Below are 10255 nucleotides of genomic sequence, written 5' to 3'. Positions count from 1 at the left end.
CAATGCAGGTCATCATCAGACTGGCAGCAAGAAAAACCCATCAACAAATGAATAATAAATAAACAAATGAAAGGATATTATAGGAGGGCCACAGTACTAAACCATCAAAGTAAAGATAAATGAATATTTGAGAGTTCAGTGGTGCACAGACAATAGGCTGTGGTCTACAAAGATGTGGGAAAAGAGCAATATGGTCAGATTAGTCATGCTTCACCATATCCTTGAGCGAGACCGATACAGGACCAAAGACTTGACCCCCCACTGAAGCGATCTGCTGACTCCAGTATACTGATGAGGACATTTTGCTGGTATGGTTTGAATGGTCACTGCTATGTAAAGTTCTTCTCAGTGATCACCTTTATGCTAAAATGAAATATTTTTATGCTGATGTGCTCTATGCAGATGACAATGTCTCCATGCATATGACACTCATGGCCATTGAATGGTTTGATGAAAATGGCCGTCTCAGTCACCAGATTTCAGTCAGCACATGGTGTCCGAACATGTTACTAAGACATTTTATTTTGCTTTTTTCCTTTAATTTGGTAAAGCCAAAAGAGGACATTTAAAGAATTTAACTTGGGTTAAATATTTTTGTGTACAGTCAGCTCAGAAAATAATCATCAGATCATCTAATTTGGGAAATAAACATTTCGCAGACCAGAACACATTATGTGATTATCAAGCAAATTTAATTCAATATTAAACTCCAATGAATCAACTGAAAATTAATTTAAAAATATATTACACTGTTTTCTAATAAGACAAAAAAAATCTTACAATCTTTAAAATGTAGCACCAAATCATTTTGCCACTTGTTAGTTAGCACCTCTGTCACAACCTGAACACAAGTTTTAAGAAGGTAAACAAAATATTGGTTTCATCTTTGGTTCAGTGTGTTCTGACCACAGATTTAGTGAAGAGCATAGTCAAACAGAAAGCTATCAGGCTGGGCTCGCGTTTGTCAAGACTAAGTCCATGGTAGACTGGCTGTAGACAAAACACAAATTAAGCATCAAACCAGGGAAACTGAAGCCTTTGACAGAGTTCGATACCAAGGCCATTCCTTAAGATGACCATGTGATCATTTCCATGGGATTTATATGGAAAAAGCTCGAAATTAGTAGTTTTTAAGCAACAAACAAAACAAACAAGACCAAACTGAGCAAAAACGAATCATTTAAAACTAAGAGACCCTCACCATATTAACTATGACTGGAAAAAAATAAATTCTTAATACCAGTCTGTCAAACATCATAGTAATGTAATACATATTCCCATTAGCTTAATAAATTGTGTACCAAAGAACTAAATCTGTATAACGTTCAAAGCATGCTGTACAATATGCATCTGAATCAGCATGTAAACAGAATACAAAAAACAAGCACACATAACAGTATGCAGAATGCACAAACATACAAATAGATATATTTATCCCTTTAAATTATTTGATCATATTGTAAACATGGATAAACATGTTTTGGCAAGTTTCCCATTAGAATCCTTGTGTAATACATGTCCGATGTCGCTTATATCAAGTGGTAGCTGTCCAGTGTCCAAATAACTAACAAAACATAGGTCACTTAAACATTAAAAACATATATTATTAACATGTCTAACCCACTCTGTAGTGTTGTCACTGAAATCATGCTGTGTACTCATAAACAGAATGGCTTCCAATAACTGGAATTTGTCTATGTATGTATGGGCTGTACCTAAAAATGTGAATATTCCTGCTTATTGACTTGTATCATTAAATTGACTGGCTCATGACCGTTTCCTCCTTGGTCTTGTGCGTGATTAGACTGAATGGGAATCAGAAATGGCTGCAGCTGAGCTCTCATGCTGCGTACACACCAAGCTTTTCTCTCCATGATTTCCTCCAGCTTGTGAACATACTCCCCAAACGCCTGTAAGACAATGATTGCGGAAGAGTGAGGACAGACAGTGTGCTGTACGTATAAAGAAATGAAGAGGACTTAATTGATCCAACAATGGTGGATTTGATTTATTCTCACCATATCAGGTTGCTGACACAGAAGCTTCCCCTCTTTACGGCATAAAGCCTCCATCTCTTTTAGCTGCTCCCAGTGGGCTTCAACTATACACCACCTGGAGTTAGACAGGTTAGCAAAAACATAGAAATGTAGAGTTTGTTCATGATTACTCCATTATTCTAAAACACAAAAGGAAATGTTCTATATTATCGCTGTAGGATTAACACATGTTCAGTATAACTTTGGATGATTTGATTAACAAAAGAGTGAGACTTCTGGCACTTACTTGGCATGGTCTAAGTCGTCCAACGTAAACAGAGGGATGGTTGGTCTAGTTTGCTGATTGCTCATTCTTTCTTGACCATTTGACTGCGTAGGATTGTTTTGTTGAAGTGAAATGTTTGACTTGCTGGAGTGGTTTGACTGAACCGTGACTGACTGGCTTGGCACTATGTCCAACTGGCCTGAGACACTTTCGAGCTGTTGTGTTGTAATTGCAGATGGTCCGTTTATGTGCTCATTAAGTGCATGTTCTGGTACCATTTGTGTAGCATTTTTCCCCAGATTGTGTAAACTGGGTGAAGTAGTGTTCCCAAAGTGTTGGACAGAGGGAGACATGGAAGGAGTTTGCATAGAATCACATGTAGAGGATCTAAGTGGGGATTCTGGGAATTTATTGCCAAGAGCTAGTGTTGTTTGGGTTTTGGCCATTTCAGATGTGGCAGGACGGTGGGCCTTTGCTTGTGGCAGCTCCAAAAGAGACAGACGAAATTTTCCGTCCTCATCCTCTCCAACTCTGCCTACCATCTCCACACTTGTGAGTGAGGCGCTGCTGTTGTCCCCTTTGAGGAACGAGACTGTGGCAGCCTGTTGGTCCACTTGAAGCAGGGAGATGCTAAGGGGGTCCATGATGGAGCTCAAAGAATCTGCAAAAGTCTTCTGTAGAGGTAAATCAGACATTTTATCTTTGATGTCTGGACAGTTCTGAACCCGAGTGTAAGATGGATTTTCAGGTAGTTTGCTAAGGGGCTCAGTTGGTGTTTTCCATCCAATCTGCGTGATGGAAGACGTGAGAGGCAATGGAGTTGACTGAGCACGTAAAAAATGTCTTCTGTTGGCATTAGCAGCAAACCATGGTTCCTTCTCTCTGCTGTGGCTGCTTGATGGCACTGCCCCTGGGTTATTTTGCAATGGTAGAGGGAGTGTGTTGGTAGGGCATTCAGCGCACTTCAGTTCAAGTGAGACATCACTGAGTTCGTCTGGGGTCTGGAATGTGTTGGTATGTTGGCAGACCGGGGACAAGGGTCGTTCTGCAGGAGCTCGCTGATGGGGTGACTGAAAAACAGAGTGGTTAAAGAGGCTGTTGCTGTCACTGTTGCTGTGGGCAGACACTAAATTGTCAGCTGCTCCTCCTTGCTCAATACTCCACCCTCCATCAGCTGGGGCATTTGAGGCATCCAGTCCTTTCACGCCTACTTCTCTTCTGTCTTTTGAATCACAGCTGTAAGATAATTGTGCCTGGACATGTGCTGGAAATGCACATGTCATCCTATTTGCCGGCTCTCTCTTGGTTGTTGGCACCCATGCCCACCTCCTCTGTCCCCCGTCCATCCCAGCTGGCGCCCCATCTTCCGTCCTTACTCTTGTGTCACTGGTTGCCTTCATTGAGCTCCTCTTCTCACTTTCACCCCTGTCCTCTTCAAATTGTCTTTCCCAAGATACCCTCCAGTTTTCACTATCACCACCACTGTGACTATGAGCATCCTCATCATTACTGTTATTGGAGACTGTAGAGGTTTCAGTTTGTAAGTGAATCTCACCACTGGGAGACGGCTGCTGTGCTCTATTACCATCAGCCCTAACCTCAACCCTGGCTGCGTATGCATTTAAAACCTCCTCCAAACCAGGATCCACAGGGGCAGAAACTGAGAGGCAGGATGAGTGTTGGAGAGAAGATGGAGAAACGGAAGAAGTGAGAGAGCCCTGAGTAGAGGAAGAGAAAGATGTGGAGGGTGAGAAGGGATGGGCAGATGAAGAAGTGGATGAGGGTATAAACTGCTGCAGCTGCTCATGATACCTTCTCAGATGCCTCGCCCTCTCCTTATCCCTTTCATCAGCCTTTTGTAAATCTCTTACTCTGAGTTTTTCTGCTCCACTACTTGTGTCTCTCCTGCTTTTGACTTGTTTTCTTATTTCTTCCAATTGTCTTTCCTCTCCTCTTCCCCCTTTCAAAGTGCATTCCTGGTTCCTGTTTTGTCCGTTGTAGAATCCAGATAAAAAGTCATCTTCATGGGCTGCTTTAGCTTTATGCACCTTCCATGAGTGAACCTGCTGTCCCAAAACCAGCTCTGGCCTGGCACTTTGCTCACTTACAGATTGACTACAAATACTTGCATACTTCACATTTTCTATTCTTCTAGCTTCTCTTTCACCTGCTCCCTTAGTCTCTTGCCTCTTGTCACCCATTCTCAGCCAACCTCCAACTGGTGTGACATGTTCAAGTCCAATCCCTTTCCTGCCCCTTGCATTTGTGTCCTTCCCACACCTGCTGTTCTTCGGTGTGGAGCAGAGAATTGCGCCCCCCGCAGGTAACCTTGCAGTAGGTGTGGTGGGAGCAAAATAATCCTTTTGCCCCCCTAACTTTGGCTTTTTAGGGGGGCTTTTCCCTCGGAGGCCAGCATTACTACCACTGCTGCTGCTGCTGCTGCTGCTGCTGTTGGTTGCCAGGTTATGTTTGGGGGAGGGCACTGTCTTGCCTCTTCTTCTTCCTCTAAGTCCTCCTTGTCCCCTCAACTCCTTCACTCTACAAATAAAGCACACATGTCGTTTTAGATAGCAGACAGTGATCATTGTCACCACAGCCGAGGTTCAGTACAGTGGGAGCAAGATTAAAATAAAAACAAAGTCATATAAATTAAAACAAGAGGCCTAAGTATTTCCAGCGATACACACACACACACACACACACTCACAAAGCACTTACCGATCGGCATATCTCAGTGTATTCAGTGTGTGTTCAGTTGCTGTGTGACCAGGTGAAATGTTGGCAATCATGCATGTCATTGAATCACCAACAAACGAGTCTCTCAAAACCTAGAACAAGAATGAAGTAGTTCAATAATCAAACACGACAGTTTATTTCTCAAAGTGGAAAATCAAGAAAATCAGCCATGAAAGTAATGCACACTTGTACGACAAGTTACGTCAGTCTTACTACCTGGGTAAGTTTGCTTTGTCTGAAAGGTGTGTGTGATTGCTCTTGATCAAGGGACCGGATGCATTCTTTTAGCTGAGGAAAAAAAAAAAAAAAGCAAATAAGAAAGAGCACACGTTCATAAATGTCTTTGAGTTTTATTTGAGATATTTGACTGCGTGAGACTGTATCTGCACAGCTTACAGCCAAAAGACTCTGGTTGATCTCAGCTCCCTCCATACGACTCTGCCTGTCTGGCTCTTTGGCATCTGATGCCCTTTCACTTCCTGCAAGGTCCACGAACCACATCCTACATGCAAACACACAAGCACACACGCTTCTTAGTTCATTTTACACTATATTGATCTTATTTGATCTACGAGTCGATCAGTCTACTATTGTCTCATGGAGAAAAGACACAAAGTATGAACACCCTAACCCAACAATATAATAAAACAGATTTGGTGTCACTTACCTGCCCGCTATCTGCTGATTGTGGTCTCGAAGCTGAATCTGAAGCAAGGCATGGGAACGAGAGGAGAGTGGATTGACACCACTCATCCCCTGTGTTCGCTCCTCTGTGCCCTGTGAAATCACCTTTGTAAGAGCAGCAAAGAATACAGGAAAGTGACAGAAAGGTGAGAAACAAATATATGGAGATATGTTTAAAGAGATTACAATAGATACAACTTCAAATGAGAAAAATCCTAGAATTTGCTATTTCTTAGAGTTTTCTTGGCTCTGCAAAGTCTTCTGGTACATCTATGAAGATGAACGTACACAATAAGATGACCACAAGGCCGTGATACAGTTAAAATTAGATTTTAGCATATGCTGTACTCATCTTAACATTCGGCACCTGAAAACACAATAGATGCTTTCAGGAAAAAAACATTTGAAAAGTGATTGCAACTAAAAAAGATGATTTGGGGCCTCTTTAGAGCCTACTCATTAAAGTGCATCGCCCATATATGCACCTCTTGATGTCATACTCTTCTCTTGTTTCCCATCTACCTCTACAGCTTCCTCATTAATAAACTAATATTACAGAACAGAATGACAGTTTTTGTGCTTTACCATAAGTGTTGCAGTGTGTTTAAATGTCTTTTTTGGAATTAAAGTCTTTGTATTAATGTATTCTAAAGGTTAAGGTGTTCTCATTACAACAGTAGCTGCATGATCTAAATTTTAAGGAAAGGGTCGAACCTCCAACAGCGAGCCAACTGAGTCCACTCTGACATCACGCAGCCCCATAATGTGAACCACTTTCTGTCCATCCTCCCTGGCAAATAACCTCCAGTGGGAAGAAAGAAAAAGTGAAAGATTAAGATAGAGAGAAGAAACTCAAATCAAACTTTAACAATATCCAGACGACAGTAATTTTTAAGACAAAACCATTAATAATGTCAATGGGAAAGCTTCAGGAAATAAGTTAAAATTTAAAACATATCTTATAAAATTCATTCTAATCAGGTAAATAGCAAATGGTGGCTAAGCTAAGCTGCTAAAGTCAAGACGATTTCATCTTTTTTTTTTTAAATCACATACTATTTTTCTGTCTTCCCTTAGTACAATCTCCATTTCAGAAATTATTACGCTCTTTTAACACAACACAACAAAACACAGACCTTTTTCTGTGGTCCAACAGGTCATACAGCTGACCACAGTAGATCTCAAAGAAGCTGACATACACCAGCAGGGATGAGTGAGTGCGTCTGGTGGCCAGGTGAGCAAAAATGTCCCGAACTGCCAGAGCATACAAGCCCGGTTTCCTGGGAGATGAACCCAGCATTGTGTGAGTCTTCCCTGCACCTGTCTGGCCATATGCAAAGCAGGTGGCCTTGCCTCTATGGACACACACAAGACAAACATTTAGATGGAGTAGGGAGACACAGATTGAAACAAAGAGCAAAAAAAAAAAACATGAGCTCCAAGCTCTAACATGGACTCATATGGACAGAAAAGCTGGCATGATGACAACATACACACTTCTGTAAGTGAGTTACATCGGTGTTAACTTACCCGCTGAGCATGTGCTGCACCAGAGGATATGCTGTTCTGTGATACACCTCCTCATTAGAACTCTCCTCTCCAAAAACCTGGTCAAAGTAGAACCTGTGCTGTTGGGACAAGAAAGAGCAAGAGGCAAGGCATGAGTAAAAAAAAAAACAAGAGTAATGACCTGACAAAGTGGCCTAAAAGTATAAATCCACCTTAGCATTCCAGTGATGGAACTTGTGCTATATTACAGTGATTTGTCATTGTCTCTGTTCTGTGCATGTACCTGAAGTATGTATTGTGTGAGATCCACGGCCTCTTTGCCTTCATGAACAATCACACACTCTCCACCTGGAGTTGTCACAACATCTGCCTCTCCTCTTCTGCTCTCTGCACGTGTCAGAGGTCTTTTTCTCACACACACACTAATCCGCTGCTTCCCGGCGTACCTGATACACACAAACACACACATTACAGTCAAAATTGGCATGATCAAGTCCACAGAAAACAATGCTTACATGCGAACTATATAATGTAAATAGCTGCAGTCATTAAAGAGTGTGGAAATTATTTTTAAAGCTGTGTTCCTGTGTAAGTGTTTTGCGCCATTTAAAGTCTTTTATGCTCAAATTCAAATAACATATTGCTGTTTTAATTGAGATATTTATTTGCAGCTAAGAAGCCAGCAGTGTGGGCAATTCAAACCGCTACTCACTTTTTGTTGAGAGCATGAGGGGAATTTAGTGGTAGTCCGTAGTTGTAGCCAGCTGTTCTCTTTGCTTCATAGACAGGAGTTGGTTTAACCATGTGTCCAATAACCCCATTACTGCCCATTTCTGTACAGGGATTTTGCTTCCTAGAGATTATTTTTCTGTCTTTGTGTCCAAATGGTTTGTTGTTGAATGTCTTTGATGCCATTGTTACAAGACTGGATTTTCGTTGGTGAAATGACACACACATTGATGGTAATCTGGTGTCACAGCTGTACATGGAAATCCCTCCCGTGACGTCTGGCTTGGTGTTTCCTCCCTTGTGACAGTCAGATGGACAACTATGCACAAAAGGCTTGTAGTTGTTGTTCCCATGGCAGCCACATGTCATAGTTCTTCCACCTTCAAGCTCGAGCTGCACAGGTTTGGCTGATTCTTTTCCCTGGACTGGCTCCTCACTTCTATCATGACTTGCACTGACATGAACAGTGTTCACAGGACGAGAAAATAGCTCCTGGTGATGATCAGCGGTTTCATTACTGAAATCAAGCCGTCTGCAAACACGTGATGGTCTGGTGGAAGGAGTTGAATTCGGCCTTCTCATAGGAGCTCCACCGTCATTCTCATCCTCACTTACATCTTCATCAGGACTTCCACAGCCATCATGATTGAAGCTACTATCCACTACAGCACAGCTTTCATCCCTTCCATCGACATCATAATCATAACCATCACCATCATCATATCCAAGGCTGTCCAAGTCAACAGTTTTGACCAGCTGGACCAGATTAAAAAGACGAGTCCTGTCCTGCATAGTGCGGATTCCCAGGAGGGGGTAGTCCTCCATGGTCAGCGCTGACAGGTGGGCTGCACGACAAACACCCACTGAGGCAAACCTGACAGACAGGAGACAGAAGGGGTCCAACAGTACAATACTGGACAGGTGTGAGTTTGGACATCTTGTGGATGAGTGTACCTACCTCGCATAGTGACGCTGCAGCCCAACTGCTCTCAGACACTCATACAGGCAAAGTGTCATTTTCTCCTCTTCCTTTACTTTATCACCCTAGGAGTGGCAGACATGTCACTTTAGACAAGATGTGCAAAAAAAAATCATTGTACACTGCAGTAATTCTATGATGATGGGCTAAACTACAAACTGCAGGCTACTGCAGCCACACCACTTTTTCTAAGACAGCGTGTCCTTGCTGTTTTCCCTCCCTCAGCGATCTCTGTCACAGAATTATGGCCAATGGTCGGTCACTGTGTCATTACTAGCACACTGCTCTGTTGTGGTGGTAAGCAAAGCACGGGACGCCGGCATACTGCTGAAATCTGACACTAGGTCAGAATGGAGCCAGCACAGCACAGTGCAGTCGTCACACATTTCTGTATAGCTGCAAATATGATAAATATAGCAGACATAGGCAAGCAACTGTTGCTTCCTTGGTTTCTATGGTGGATTAGTTGGCAGCTGCAGTAGTAGTACCATACAGCATGAGTGAGACTCTGCTCTTATGTACACCAGAGATTTTCTTGGATAGACTCATTTTTTGCACTCCCAGCAAGGTTCTGGATAAAGTAACCAGTGCCATAATTATGAGAAGCAATTTAATAACTTACATCTCATTTATTCAGGTATAAGAGATTTTTATGCCCCCCCTGCACACTGCTTTACATTCACATCCAAAGAGCAACAGCCTAACAGATCCATATTCTCTGCAGGCTGAGCCACAGTCCCTGCAGTGAATCTATGTTGGGATTTAATGAACTGACTCAGCAACTGTTATTTCTGCAAACTGATATACAGAAAGAGTTCCGTTTATATTTATGGCTGCAGAGCAAAATGTAAAGAGGAAGTCGTGTCCTGTCACCAGTGTCAGAACACACTCACAACTCCAAAATAAAGAAAGTAATCATGCCAAACTTATTTCCCCAAAACACCATATACATACTTTGCTTAGCTAACAATTAGTTTTATGTATGAACTGGTTAGCTGTAACCTCAGCACATTTTTCTTAAAGGTAAAAATCAATAATAAACTTACCAGACTCACTCCAGGCTTTCATTTAGCATCAAAATATAACTTAGAGAACATTGTATGTGAACCGGCAAACTGAACTGACCACATGCATTAATTTTTCACAAAGTTGCTAGCTTGAGTGGTATCACTATTTCCGTACACAGAGTTGGTCTCCATGACGACAACGACGGTTTCAGGCAGAGCGCCGTGTTGTCCCTCTGCGCGCGAGCACCGATCCGGTCCAGGAAGCCTTTCAGGAGGTAAAATGTTCGCAGACTAAAGGCTGAATTTCAGAAGGACAGCCGGTCAAATTACACTTAGTTCAGCATGACAG

The 10255-nt window shown here is 42.2% G+C and overlaps 1 protein-coding gene across 1 annotated transcript; it reads right to left on the bottom strand.

Annotated features, from left to right (window-relative positions):
• Positions 1–670: 670 nt before the first annotated feature.
• On the bottom strand, positions 671–8964 carry LOC103366655 (kinesin-like protein KIF24). Its single transcript, XM_008294433.1, has 14 exons — positions 8879–8964; positions 8308–8794; positions 7904–8133; positions 7475–7637; positions 7213–7310; positions 6819–7037; positions 6397–6484; positions 5666–5787; positions 5395–5500; positions 5215–5286; positions 4981–5090; positions 2284–4800; positions 2019–2112; positions 671–1910 (listed from the first exon to the last, which is right to left on the bottom strand). Exons 1-14 carry the CDS (start codon positions 8935–8937, stop codon positions 1716–1718), a joined length of 4560 nt encoding a protein of 1519 aa, XP_008292655.1. The 5' UTR covers positions 8938–8964; the 3' UTR covers positions 671–1715.
• Between the last annotated feature and the right edge of the window lie 1291 nt (positions 8965–10255).

The sequence above is a fragment of the Stegastes partitus genome, unplaced genomic scaffold (genome assembly GCF_000690725.1).
Source record: "Stegastes partitus isolate 25-593 unplaced genomic scaffold, Stegastes_partitus-1.0.2 Scaffold963, whole genome shotgun sequence".
NCBI lineage: Eukaryota > Metazoa > Chordata > Actinopteri > Pomacentridae > Stegastes > Stegastes partitus.
Note: the sequence above shows the minus strand (reverse complement) of the source record. Positions and strands in the feature narration are given on the sequence as shown.

Coding starts and splice junctions, on each gene's coding strand:
- LOC103366655 (XM_008294433.1), bottom strand. CDS start 8,937: ATGACACTTTGCCTGTATGAGTGTCTGAGAGCAGTTGGGCTGCAGCGT. Junction 7,311..7,474: donor TCACACAATACATACTTCAG/GTACATGCACAG, acceptor TTGTCCCAACAG/CACAGGTTCTACTTTGACCA. Junction 5,501..5,665: donor AATCAGCAGATAGCGGGCAG/GTAAGTGACACC, acceptor GTTTGCATGTAG/GATGTGGTTCGTGGACCTTG.